The 15,099-nt window shown below is 36.4% G+C and overlaps 1 protein-coding gene and 1 pseudogene across 3 annotated transcripts in view; one reads left to right on the top strand and one right to left on the bottom strand.

The window, feature by feature from the left end:
• Window positions 1–4,093, bottom strand: part of LOC107700234 (MAP/microtubule affinity-regulating kinase 4-like) — a 46,184-nt gene extending 42,091 nt beyond the window's left edge. For all 3 annotated transcript variants that reach the window (XM_016501819.1, XM_016501821.1, XM_016501820.1), the window contains exon 1: window positions 3,451–4,093. In XM_016501819.1, the coding sequence (XP_016357305.1) occupies window positions 3,451–3,501 (51 nt within the window). In that variant the 5' untranslated portion in view covers window positions 3,502–4,093. The remainder of the gene's footprint in view (window positions 1–3,450) is intronic.
• Window positions 4,094–9,120: 5,027 nt separating this feature from the next.
• Window positions 9,121–14,788, top strand: LOC107700227 (uncharacterized; annotated as a pseudogene).
• The last annotated feature ends 311 nt before the right edge of the window (window positions 14,789–15,099 follow it).

The following is a 15,099-nucleotide window of genomic DNA, read 5'->3' as shown; positions in this document are numbered from 1 at the left end:
GGAAAAGGTTACTTCAAGTGCTTTAAAATCAGGAATGTTGTGCATGAGCAACAGCGTGTTAATATACGATTTTTATCCTGATGGATGGCAACAACAGCTATCCAAATAGTGTATATTCAGACAGTTTGATTAAAAGAGATGTAATCCAATATATTTAGTCTGCCTGTAAGAACAGTCTTATTGGTTTCCAGATCTTGACGAAAATGGATAATTTATCTTTTAACAATTTTCTGCTTCTAGAAAAGCTGGCACACTGTTACTGTAAAGCTGCATTAGTGAAAATTTCAACGACAAAGTGGGTCCATTGTCAATAGTGTAGCGAAGCAGCATGAAGCATAGTTCAATTACAGGTCACTTCCAAATCAAGAAACTTCATTTTACTAAACATGGCAAATTTGCATGTTATAAATACAGACTTGAATCCAATGAATTCCATAAGTGCCTTAAGGTAAACTTGACCACAGTTTAAAGGCACAATATGTAATTTTCGTTGCTGGAGGGTGCGTATTCAAAATAAACAAATAGACAAAGGCATAGTTTGATGACGCCGTGAATCATGGGAGTTGTCGTCTTCGTCCCCACAGCCGATGCAATCCGACGGGACTCGAGCAGAAATAATGTTCATGGATGAGCTAATGATTTATTAACGTAGTAGAATGAAGCAGGGTGAGGCTGAAAGCCGTCGAAGCGAAACGAGGCCGCTGAACGAGCGGGACACACGTACGGCTCGAAAGCAGCGGAGCTTTTATTATGCCACAGTCGACCACTTCCGCTTCTCTTCCGGTCGTGCGTATGTGGAGGGAAAAAAGCAGCGCTGTTTTATCATACTAGATACATTTGAAAGTTCTGTTATTATGCTACTCTGTGCGGTCATCACCGGTCTATTCAAACGCACAACATATTAAAGCGTCTTTGGTGTTTCCATATCTACTACAAAACAAAACCAGGAAATCGAGGGGTTATGACATCATTGGCAGGCGACACAATGACACTATGGACACGGTCCGTGTCACGAGTTAAAATAGCTTATTTCTCTGGATTTAAACATTCTTCGAAACATTTGGGATAATGTAAGTACACAAGTCAGCAAAATATATAACACTGTTCTAGTGGTTTTTGGATATTTTAATACAAAAATCTTACATATTGTGCCTTTAAGAAAGAAACTAAATGGGAGAGTTTCAAGTAGGAAACTCATTTACTGTTTAAGCTCTTACTTTACACACAAAAATCAGTCTACATGTATGTAGATGAGCCACACATCTGTTGTAGCATCTCGCAGTTAGAATTTATTGATTGATTGATTGGTTAAACTGTATTCTGAGCATTTCTAAAAAGAACAATGTTAAATAATGATGCATCAAAATTTTGACAACCAAGAAAAGTTTTGAAGGGCCAAAACAGTTACATTTAATTAACATTTCACCGATGGCATATGTGCAATTTAAGGGTCTAAAATTATGAAGAAATACATAAATGTAAGGGGAAATTAAGATAATTCAGCTTGCTTATAATAAACATGAAAACTACATTTTTATCATTAATATTATTAATGTAATGATGGTAGACGAGAGTGTGCGGGAAAACGGAGGTCAGCATTGGTGTGTGAGTAATTCTGCCCTATAATACAGGATTAACTTACTTTGCCATGGGGGTTTTAGTCTGTCGCCGCTGAAACTAAACTTTCTATTTAGATTAGCACATTTAAACCTGACTGAGCCCTGAACACTCAGGCTAACATCTGGTAAAGTTTCCAAAACAAAAATCAAAACATGCCCAGGTCCCCATCTGCACCGTTGACCACAGGATTACAGCTCAGGGATTGAATAAATTACTCACGATGCCCTGCCCTGCTCCTGCTGGATTCTACAGTACCTCACACACACTATATACAAAATATGCCAAATAGCACATACTGTGCACTAGCTCTCATTCTTAGTTAAAAAGAAAGAAAGAACGAAAGAAAGAAAGAATCATAGATAATTATCATAGTTCTTATGAAAAGCGTCTCTTGGGGAAAATCCAGCCAGGAGAGAGCATAGGTGGGTGTTAAATAATCTTAGTCCAGTTCTGGCTCAATAAGGTACATGCATATACATTTGTCACATACTAAGATGCCTTCATCTAGATGGTTTTTGATGGCATAGATGTATTCTTTTAGATGTATCCCAGAATCCTGTGATTGTTTTGGCAGTTCTAAAGAACAATGGTGTCTGAAGGAATTTTTTTAATTACAAGACAACATTGATAACAATAGGAAATGTTTCTTGAGCCCCATATCAGCATATTACAATAATTTCTGAAGCATCATGACACTGAAGATTCTGAGGTGGTTGCTGAAAATAAAGCTTTGCAATCACTTAAAAAAATAGTTAATTTAAGCTGTAATATTATTACTGTTTTTCTGTATTTTGTTACTGTTTTACTGTATTTTTGATTAAATGCAGCATTTGTAAGCATAAGGGACTTCTTTCAAAAAATTTTAAAAAATCTATATATATAAAGAGAAAGGAATTAATAATTTTATATATTTTCAGGCAGACAAAGTTCAAATGCAAACAAAACTGCATTATCATTTCCTAACTAAGACATCAAGAACCAGGTCCATTATATAAAAATTGGTTAGTTTAACACACTATTACCTTTAGGTTAGTTTTACCTTGGTGCTAGCTTTCAAATTTATAGTGAGTGATATATTTACTGAGCATTACCATCACATGAGTGTTTTTTTAATAAACAATAATTGTTTTAGATTTGGTTTACTAATAAAGCAACAATACATACTACTACTACTACAACTACTACTAATAATAATAATAATACATTAGCAAACACAAGTCTAGGTCAGTTCATGAACTACAGTGTAATTTGTTGGCGCAGAACTGGTAGGCCACTACACCAGCCAGTGCGTCTGTTTATGGAGCGCGGTGCTGTACGCGAACGGCAGATCACAGCTAACGCTAAAACCTCCCTCCGCCCTCCCTAGTTGATTCGGGTGCCCCGGCATAGTTATATTCATTCCCTCATCTGCAGAGACAGAACGTTTCCTAGCTTTTCTCCCGCAAATTCTGCCAATGAAGCAAAACCGCTCTCTGGGAGAAGAGCGCGCTGAGAGCGCATGGCGCTAGTGCGCAGATGATGCGCTTGATGTGTACACTATGCGGATGGCCTGAGCTCTACTGCCTGCGCGCTTTGCATTGAATCTTTTGCTGCTTTGCACATTCAAGGATGCGGCCCATTTTGCCAAAGAACCTGCTACGCGTACATGGGCCACTGTATCCTGCCTCTCCATCCTCCCATGAGCGATATCAGGCAATGAATGTAGGCTATCAGGCTGCAAAAATGACGGTTCACCTGACGTTAAATACTGGGCGTTGTAGGGTATGAGTGGAAACGGGGCGCTGAGATGATATATTACAACAATAATTCATTTGAAATGATGATACTTACATGATCTGTGCTCCGGTCGTTCGCAGACGATAAAGCAGACCGAGAGGACATTTTCCCTGAGAATGCACACGATTAAAGAGGAATAACGCGGAAAGTATGTACAGATTTAATCTCCCCCGGTAAACGCAGCCCACGTTGGCCGTGCTGCTACAGCTGGGGCCGTGCTTCTCTCACACCGCCTGCTCGGTAAAGCCTGCGTCTGTCATGGCAGCGGCAACAGCAGTCCGCAAATCTCACAGATGTCCTCGAGACAGCTGCATTATTTTTCTGCGATGCAAACCGTGACGATCAAACGAGTCAGTTGACGATGAAAACGCAAGCGCGGCGCTATATAGGTGCTAAAACAGAGCAATGCTTGGCCGGAGCCCAACGATTTTGTAGCGACTCGCTACCCCCCGCCTCATCTCCGCGAGCAAAACAAATACGGCTCCGACAACCCCGACAATAATACCGAGGACCTCTCCGCGCCCCTGTACCGTTCACTCTCGGTCGCGCTCGCTCTCTTCTCGTATCTGTTTGTCATGGGAAAACAGAAGCTTTGGCCGGTGACGAGGCCGAGACCCGTTCACATCCTAAAGCAGCCGTTATATTCCAGCGGCGGATATGTGAGATGCGCCACTGCTGCCTCCTCTAGCACTCGTCTCAGCACTGACACAGGCGCACGCGCGCGCACTGACGGACAATTTAAAGAGCTCCACACAAGCGGACTGACGGACAGCTTGCACGTGTCAAAACTCTCAATCACTGCGCTTTTTCATCACAGTCATTTTACTTATTCAGGAGTATTTGAAGGGCTAAAGGGGAAATACCATAACCTACTGCCGTTGTTTTAAGATACCAATGTTCTTAACTGTGAAATTGTCAAATGAAAATACATCACCGAGCGCTTCTTTACGATATTTACACAGGCCAGTGGCAAAGGACAATATAATAAACAAACTACATGATATATCTGACTTCAGATGACTGTACCTAAAACTGCCCAAAGCTAGAATAGGCCATACCTTTGAAAACTTGGGATTGGTAAGATTTTTAATCATGTTTCTGAAAATTAATTTAGATTAAAACATTAAAGAAAAGTATGTTGATGGTAACAATGAATATATTTTTCCTCACTGTACATTTTAAACAACTAAGAAAAAATATTTTACGTAATTCATTAGAGTATGTTAAAGTAAATACATTTTATATAAAGGCTCAGGTTGTTGAAGTCTTAGTGAGGATTAATTAATTAAATTAAAATTAATTTATTTATTTATTTCTCCTTTTATATTCACTATACCTTCAAAAATTTGGGATTGGTCAGATTTTTTTTATGCTCACCAAGACTGTTTTTATTTGATTAAATACAGAGGGAAAATGTAATATTGTGAAATATTTGACAATTTAAAATAACTTTTATTTCACCCAAAAATGAAAATTCTGTCATCATTTATTCACCCTCAAGTTGTTCCCTTTAAGGATAGATAAGTCCGAACTGATTTATAGTACTATGTCAAACATTTCAGTGAGAACTCAAACAATAGCAGGTCCAGGGAACTATTGTACAGACAACAGTAAAGGAATTTGTGGAAAATATGTAAAAATTTTGTGGCCAGAATTACAATCCATCCAAAAGTTAAAAGTAGTGATTATGTCACAGACATAAAGTGGACTACACAGCTTTGCTCAGGATATCCCATTAACTTGCAATTAAGCATGGACTTAAACATAGCAAACTTTGTCTAGTCCAATGAATTCTTCCTAGAAGCCCTGATTAGTACCTCGTAAACATGACTTTTCCCCAGCATACCTATAAAAACCTGTGAACCTGGAAACTGCGTAAATCCAATCATATGGCCTGGCGATTTGGGAAACCTTTTGCTATTTTTGTGTGCTATATACACCTAACAGTCGGATATGTTACAAAACACTTTCCTTTATGCCATTATGTCCATGTGAAATCAAAGTTATGGCCTACTTTACCTTATTGTAGCATATTTATGAGTGAAACAAAATATTGAAGAAGACAACAAAGGGCAGGATGATTACAGGACAGTGTGAGGAGTAGAAAGCAGACCACAGCTATTACGAAGCACTTGGCACTAGGCAAAAAAGTAGACTTGAAGCATCCTACAACAAAGACGGAAAGAGCCAAGCTTCTTTTGGAAGAATTGCCTTTTTTAAAGATTTTTTAAAGGCGTAATTCACCCAAAAACAAAAATTTGCTGAAAATTTACATACCCTCAGGCCATCCCAAATGTAGATAAGTTTGTTTCTTCATCGAAACAGCTTTTGGGAAATTTAGCATTACAATACTTGTTCACCAATGGATCCTTGGCAGTAAATGGGTGCTGTCAGAATAAACAACTGAAAATAATATCCCAATAATCCATTGTAAGCCTGAGAGTGAGTACAATTTCAGCAGACTTTCCATTTTTATGTGAACTATTCTTTTAATCTTTATCAATTCTGTTATATCACATTATTGCAGTCCAGTTCCACTTGCTGCTATTTCCTAAGTTCAAGACACTAAACAGTCTTGAAATCAACAAATCAGCTGCCAAAAGCCTTGCCCTGCTCTACACTCAATGTTTCATCAAGCCACACACCCAGGGCCGCTGCTGGCCAAATGGGTGCCCTAAGCAGAATTGTATTGTTGTGCCCCCTCCCCAAAATATTATGGAAGTTAAAAATAAAACACCTACTACAGGGGTCAAAACAGAACTTTAATAAAATATAAAAGTAAATAACTAACTTGTAATTAAATTGTATTATTTACAAATTACAACTGAAGCTAGACAGTCACCTATGGCTATGATTTTACTAATACAGTTGTCTGATTGATTTTATAGTCTCAAGCATTCAGAAATCACACAAAAGAAAATTAAGCAGTTTTACTTTGATAAAACCAAGGATTAGTTTTTGTAAAGGTTGTGATGTCCACATGTTTTTGTTGAAGAAATGATAGAGGCTAGCATTTCTATCGCAAAAAGGTGGCCAAACATTAAAGATTAAGTGGATATTTGAATTAAATGTTTGGTCAATATTAAACAAGGATTTGATCATCCTGTAAGTGTTACAACAGCAATTACCAGGCCTTTGGCGCCCTTTGCAGGCATTTGTAATAATATGTAATGTACATAAATTGTTTATTTTGTATTACATTATGTATTTTAACAGTGTTATTCAATGAAACCATACGATTATTATTAATTAACCAATCATCATTGCCTCATTGTTTTTATATAATGCATTTTATGTCATTTTAAAGGTTGTTGTTCGCATAGGTCTGTTTTTATTACCACAAAAATATTATTTTTGGTACATGAAGTAATCGGTAATTACTTAATGTACCAATTAATCAAATTAATGACATTAATTAATTAACATGCACATCTGCCGATTAAAGATAAAGTTATTATTAAAGATAATGGTTATCATTGTGTTCATTTAGAAAAAAAACACTGAATAGACATTACAGAAAAGTAGCTGAAATATAAGTAGCTTTAGATAGAAATATTTTAATTAAACATACAAAAATGCAAATAAATAGTGAAATATTAAATTATTTAAAAAACAAAAAACGATACTCTATATACAACTAAAAGCGCCAGTAGGTCTTAAGTCTGTGAGTCATTCAATCATTCATTCAATCGATTCAGTTGATGCATTAAAGGGGTCAATGCAATGAATTTTCAATCTGCAACATATTAAACACAAAACAAGGATGTGGTAAAATAATAAAGACAATTTTAAAATTCATTAGGAATAGTGGACTTAAGAATAGCACATAGAATTCATAATATATACCTAGACTGAAATCACTTATCAGTGATTCTGATAGTGTTTAGGCCAGCAGAGAAGGCTTTGCTGGCCCTGACGGCCCACCACTGGTTGTTACTGGTTATTTTAGCAAATCGTTTGCTCCGTAAATTCAGTTCAACAGCATTAATTTGAAGAAGGTAAACTTTATCACTCGACCGAATCTACACATGCATTTTAGGTGTTCTTGCGCCTTCCAAGCAATAAATGCACGTCTTTGAATGAACGCTGTAGCGTATTCTTCAACCGCTCGGGTAATGTCAATACGACCCATTTCAAGGGCTGCAAAAATGATATTTTAAAACCAGCCAAGGCTATAGAAATGCATATTAATATTTACAAGTAAATCTCCACATTATGCGTATTAATATTTACAAGTAGGCTAAATCTCCATATTACGCGTCGGCTAGCCATCTTTCTATATGATCCAACCCCCCACCCCATCTAGTTTTGACGTCCATCAGGGGGGATCGAGCCTTCTTTAGGGGGATCAAACCCTTCCCGTAATTCGCACCCATGACCCCATCTAACCACTATTCACATCACAGCCCTCTTACCTGTCCACAATATCCACCTCAGTAGCACCACCACCACCTCAGAAAAAAAAGTTACTATACTAATGTCTTTATTTATTTATTTATTTTTTACAACACAAGCATTCTCTCACATAGCACCGCAGCCTAGTTCAGAAACACCACATCTCAGGACTGCAGGGCCCTATGGCAAGCCGTTTTAGCTTAAGATATCTAAGCTACCACTAAATATTGTAGAATCTTAATTTGCTGTAAAGTTGCTTTGCAATGATTTGTATCGTGAAAAGCGCTGTACAAATAAACTTGACTTGACATTTAATTCGAGAGGTGCAGGACAAGAACCAGAAAAATCGTTAAGGACCCTAACCATCCCCACAATGGTCTCTCTTCACTGCTGCACGCAGGTAAACGCTACTGCAGCTGTAAACACCCAAAAATCATTAAGCTCAGGCTTAATGAGGACTGTTTATCACCTGATGAACAAAAAAAGGGAACAAAATGTACCCATACAAACACAATCCGATGTTTTCATACATTTAATTATACACAGTATCAGGTGTGTATAATTAATGCTAATTCACACACATTGCCTTGAGCATTCAAAACTTAATTACACAAGAGTCTCATGTCCATCTCCGATGTAAAGTTGGTTGCTATGTCATTTTTACAGTAATGAAGTCCCCCTTGGAAGTTTTCAGAGGCCCCCTAGTGGGCACCACCCCTCTGGTGGCAAAACACTGTTTTAAACCTCATCAACTTCATTCATAAACATAATGTTGTAAAATACTATTCATTTGGTAGGTTCACATTAGAGTACATATTTACATTTATCAAAATGCATGAATGAAGTTTCCTACTATCCGAAGATCTGTAACCAGAATAATATCAAACTCATAACATCTGTATAACCAAAATTTGTTGTGTTCCATGACGCAAACACGGTCGTAAATAAGTAAAATAAAAACAGAGGCAATTACTCAAATATTAGAAGAATTCAAAATGGTCAGGCAACCTCCACTGGACCATTTTTTTATAGAAATGCAGCTCATGTGATTTCATAATGGCCACCAGAATGTGGTTAACACAACCTCAGTGGAACCAAATAGCTTTTTCTAATCTGAGCCACTAATCTGAAAGTCTTCGTTCTTGTGTTTGTACATTTTTAAACGTTAAAAAAATGATAAAATGACATAAATTGAATAAAAGACATGGTATATCATTGATATTAAGTTTAGACCATCAAAGACCACTAGATGGAGTTCTAACAAGTAAATAAATAATCCTACCTGGTGATTTTTTTGTCAATGGAGTCTCATGGCTTCTGTATGGAAGCCCGTTTCCGCCAGGTAAGAAAAAAAAATCATGCCTTAAAAAGTCGAAATTATGACATACTTAAGTCATAATTACGAGATAAAAAATCGAAATTATGACTTACTAAGTCGAAATTACAAGATAAAAAGTCGAAATTATGACTTACTAAATCGAAATTACGAGATAAAAAGTCGAAATTATGAGAGAGAATGTCGAAATTATGACTTAAGTAAGTCATAATTACGAGATAAAAAGTCGAAATCATGACTTACTAAATCGAAATTACGAGATGAAAAGTCGAAATTATGAGAGAGAATGTCGAAATTATGACTTAAGTAAGTCATAATTACGAGATAAAAAGTCGAAATCATGACTTACTAAATCGAAATTACGAGATGAAAAGTCGAAATTATGAGAGAGAATGTCGAAATTATGACTTAAGTAAGTCATAATTACGAGATAAAAAGTCGAAATTATGACTTAAAAAAAATCGAAATTATGAGATTTAAAAAGTCAAAATTATGACTTATTGCTGACTCACTGAACTACACGACACACGATTATGGAAGGCCAGGTCTAATAATGTGAACACTTTAAGGAGTATTTTATATGGAATTTTAAACCTGGTTTGATGATATTATTGCCTTAATTAGCGGAACGGCATGGAATACTGAGCAAACTCACTCTTGAAGGGACTTCTAGCGACATGCTAGTAACTTGCTAATCATGTTAGCAACATGCTAGTAGCATGCTAATCATGCTAGCATCATGCTAACGATGCTATAAAAATGCTAACGACATGCTAGTCACTTGCTAATCATGCTAGTAACTGGCTAATCATGCTAGCAACATGCTTGTCACTTGCTAATCATGCTAACAACATGCTAGTAGCATACTAATCATGCTAGAAACATGCTAGCAACATGTTAGTAGCATGCAATCATGCTAACAACATGCTAGTAACTTGCTAATCATGCTAGCCATATGCTAGTAACTTGCTAATAATGCTAACAACATGCTAGTCACTTGTTAGTCATGCTAGCAACATGCTAATCTTGTTAGCATGTTAGTAACATGATAATCATGCTAGAAACATGCTAGTAACTTGCTAATCATGCCAGCAATATGCTAGTAACAGGCTAATCATGCTAAAAACATGCTAATCATGCTAGAAACATGTTATCAACATATATCTTATCTAAATTTTCACTGCTTTAAATTGCTTTTATTAACTGCTTTAAACTTTCAGGCTAGGCTTTCTCAAGCCAACCTAAATTTGTCTTGACAAACTTTTTTTTGATCTAGCTATTATTTTTAAGAGACATTCATGTTTAGATTATTTTGACCCGGGTATGAACTGAGTCCAATTAAGTAGTTTGTGTAAAATAATCTGTTAAGTTATATTAGTGTCAAAAAGCTTTTGTAAAATACATTTAGACTTTTCTCCATATCTCACACACTTTTGGGACTGAATTCTGTTGATGAACATGAATTTGTACGTCTATTGACGAAACATTGCAGCATGAAAACATTGATCTTTTTTTATCTGAAACTGAAAGTTTATGCAAGTAAAATGGAATTGTTTTCTTTAAAAACTTTTCATTTTAATTTTTACGTTCTTTTGTTAGAAACAAATATGTAGCATAGGTTTCATAAATTTGGGCAGTTTTTTATGAAATTATAAAGTCAAAGAAATTTAATTAAATTCCATTAATTCCAATGAGGTAATAGTGGTAATTCTCATATTCTTATAAGTTTTTTATTTGCATTATTTATTTATTTTTTTTTTTGAGTAACTCATGTGTAATTTGAAATTTCAAAGAATTTCAACAATTTTCCATTAATAAAAAAGGGATAAACGCAGTTATAACGTGTTAATATTCAAAGCTTGAACGTGAAAATTTTCACATTCGCCAAATAATGTATGGAAGCCCATTTCCGCCACGTAAGAAAAAAAAATCATGCCTTAAAAAGTCGAAATTATGACATACTTAAGTCATAATTACGAGATAAAAAGTTGAAATTATGACTTACTAAGTCATAATTACGAGATAAAAAGTTGAAATTATGACTTACTAAGTCATAATTACGAGATAAAAAGTCGAAAGTATGACTTAAAAAGTCTAAATTATGACTTAAAAAGTCGAAATTATGAGATTTAAAAAGTCAAAATTATGACATTGCTGGCTCACTGATCTACACGACACACGATTATGGAAGGCCAGGTCTAATAATGTGAACACTTTAAGGAGTATTTTATATGGAATTTTAAACCTGGTTTGATGATATTATTGCCTTAATTAGCGGAACACTGAGCAAACCCACTCTTGAAAGGATTTTAAGCAAAGAATTGCATTACCCCACGTAAGTCAAAATGATTACAGAAGTAGGCCCATTGCACATAAAGAATCACAAAATCAAAAGATTATAATTCATGTAGCATATGTAGCCTAGATGTGAATGATCCAGCATCATATCATGTTCAGAATGTAAGCATTGACTTGGGAGCATAAAACGTTCTTTAACAATATACTATGGGAAAATTAGAACACTGTGAAAATGTTGAAATTTGCAGATGCAAGTTATAATAATGATGATGTAGCATGTATGGAAACCAACATGTTACTTCATACACCATAATGTCAACAAAAAATATTAATCGGGTCAGTTTTAATGCATAAACACGTTTAGTACTGTCATGAAATTGTATTTTTTATTATACGTGTTTACTACATGTTTAATAGTAATAAGGTACCATGTTGATGTGATGTGCATATAGGTCCAAGTCTGATTTTTTGTAAAATAAGAAATTATATGTGTAAAAAGTTTTGATATCGAACCAAATCATAAGACGGATTTCTCGTTGTGATTTCTATTGTTCGTTCAAGTCGCACCGTCCACTAGATGCAGCACGGACCGATCTGATAGCAGCTCTAGCCGTTTATGTTGATAACCAGCATTGGAGGTATTATCATATACATCATTTTGTCTTCTAGGATGGATGACCTTTATGACTTTTTGAAGTCAAGAAACGTTTCTGACGACATCATACAGCGAATGCAACAGGATAAGGTATTCATGAAACTAATAAGTATATATGTAGCCTATCACACGTGCAGTACCTAAAAATTGTCACAGAGAAACTTTGGAACAATATATTCTGTTTAAATAATATTCTCCAGTAGAAGTGCTTAAACTGCTCTGTCTTGTTTCTTTCTAGATATACTGAGTACTCAGTAATCATGTCTCTGGATTAAAAAACAAACCGCCTCTATAACTCTATAACAACCAGTTGACTGTACATTATTCCTTATACATTATAGTCAATCCAAGTCACCTTTATTTCTATAGTGCTCAATACATATTGTTTTAAAGCAGCTTGCAGTAAGAAACGGGAAAATTATGGTCTTTAAAAATAATAAATAGTGAGATTGTTCAGCTGAAGTCAGTTCAGCGTTAATTCAGTTACATTTAAAACAGTTTAAGATCAGTTATGAAATGAGTTCAATCCAGCTATAAAGCAGCTCTGCAGTAATGTCATTGTCCATCTCAGCTCAGTTCTCATCCAATGTCACTTCAGTTGAATCAATAATATTTCTGAATTATACCTCACAGGGTCACTGTCATCAGAGAATGGTAAACTTATATTTAAAGTGTTTTAAAGTATATTCTTTTTGCAGATTGACTGCAGTGTCATACAGTTTATGACAGATGACCAGCTGAAGGATTATCTGCCTTCCTATGGTGACCGACTGGCTGTTCATCAATACTGCAGGCGAAAAGAACACGATCCCAGTGGCCGAAAAGCTAAACTTTTTGATCGGCTGAGAACCAGGCTAGCAAGAAGCAAAGGTGACACTGACAATGTATGTGAAAAAAGTGTGTCAAAAGAGTATGCGAAAAATTGAGATGGGATGGATGCATTTTCGAGAAGGGAAGTTTACTCAGGTACGAACAAAAAAAGGTGGGGGTACACGGAAAATTTGTGTGTCAAAGGACACTAGAAAAAAGGATCTACTTGAAAAAGCTGTCAATTTGTTTTTTCCTGATGAGAAAAGTTCAGAGGGAAACTTCACAGATTTTGTGGTTGATGTAACAGACTTTAAAGAGCAAGCAGTAGATGACCAGATTACAGTTGGAGAACTTTATGAGCAGACCAAATTACCAGTCTTGCGTTTTTACTTGACAACCAAGAAGAAAATCATCCCTAGTGACACACAGTCAGACACACAGTTCCACTTCAGCAGCGAAACAATTGTGCAGAGAGTGGAAAACATGCAAGATTCCTGGTCTCCCACACGTACCAGCCAATACCCTGTGTTGACTGAGAATGTAGAGCCAGACCTTGTTTATGTAGGCAGTAGCACTGTATTTGCAGCAGGCAGTGATGATGTTTTTTTGTCCGACTCCATAACTAGCGTGACTGATGTATCAAGTGTGATTGAGATTGATGCAGCCAGACAGCCAGAGGTGGACAATCTGGAGGATAGTGGCACTGTAACAGTCTCCACAGGGCACATCTCTGGGCTGGAAGACACTGCGCTTGATGACACCTTACCTCTTTTAGAGGAATCATATTCTGTTCCTTCTCCAATTGATAACTCACTGGAGCCGTTTGTTCAGAGTGAAAGGGTGAAGAAAATTATTGTTATTCATCGCGGCCAGGCCCTTCAACAGCTTATTGCACATTTTTGTGACAAAAGTGTCTTGACAGATAACATATCTATGAAAGTCATTCTTCCTGATGGACGGCTGGAAAATGCTGTTGATGAAGGGGGGGTTTTGAGGGATGTGCTTTCCGAGTTTTGGAATGACTTTTATGAGCAGTGCACTTTGGGAAATAGTTTTAAGGTCCCTTATCTACGACATGACTTTGGTCAACAAGAGTGGGAAAGCATTGGCCGAATCATTGCATTTGGTTGGCAAAAAGAGAAGTACCTGCCTGTAAAAATAGCACCTGTATTGCTGGAACAGGCAGCCCATGGATGTGTCACGACAAGTCTTGTGGACTGCTTTCTCAAGTATGTTACAGAATCAGACAGAGTGATCCTAGAATCATGCCGTACACATTTTGAAGATGTGGACAAAGAAGAGCTGTTTGAGGTCATGGATCATCATAACTGTCGAAGAGTCCCAACAGCAGATAATATCGAGCAGCTCTTGGAGGAAATGGCACATCAGAAGCTGATTCAAGAACCTGCGTTTGTGATAGAGCAGTGGCATTATGTGCTTGCACCTATGAGAATTGAGCTCCAGGACATTGCAGCTGCCTATAATGAACTCCAACCGACATCAAGAAAGGTCATGAAATCAATAGCTTACCCTGCTACGATGAATGAACAACAGAAACAGACTGGCAGGTATCTAAGTACATTTCTTAGAGAATCAGATAAACAACACCTGTCCCTCTTCCTTCGGTTTTGCACCGGGTCAGATTTGTTCCTTGGAAAGAACATCACCGTTAGCTTCACACAATTGGAAGGCTTTCAGAGAAGACCCATTGCACACACATGTGGCTGTTACCTGGAGCTGCCTGTGAATTATGATAACTACCCAGAGTTTCGCCATGAAATGAACAAAGTGTTAGAGAGCAACATATGGGTCATGGATATAGTCTAGTACACTTAGTATAGACTTACTATTTAGGAAGGAACTGAAGTTAAGCTTAAACAACATAATTGAGGTCAAAGCCAGCTTTATTTTTTGTTTTTAATCCTCAAGTTGTGTTTTACATGTTCATATTTCCGAAGTTCCTGTTAATATTCTCTCTTGAGGCACAAGGCAACAACAAAAAGGCCTTTTTGTTATTCCAGTTACAAAGTTTCTACAGTAATTTGTCATGTATGTTCATAAAAAGAAGTTTTTCTACTTTAATGCACATATTATACAAAGCTTTCCTTTTGTTTTTATTCTCATCATCACTGTTCTGTCATTACTATAACACAAGTATGCTACAGTTTATTTAAATTTTTTTTTATTTTTCAATTGCAATTTTGGAATT

This window comes from Sinocyclocheilus anshuiensis, unplaced genomic scaffold (assembly GCF_001515605.1).
Source record: "Sinocyclocheilus anshuiensis isolate Anshui unplaced genomic scaffold, SAMN03320099.WGS_v1.1 scaffold1236, whole genome shotgun sequence".
In the NCBI taxonomy this organism is placed as follows: Eukaryota; Metazoa; Chordata; class Actinopteri; order Cypriniformes; family Cyprinidae; genus Sinocyclocheilus; species Sinocyclocheilus anshuiensis.
Note: the sequence above shows the minus strand (reverse complement) of the source record. Positions and strands in the feature narration are given on the sequence as shown.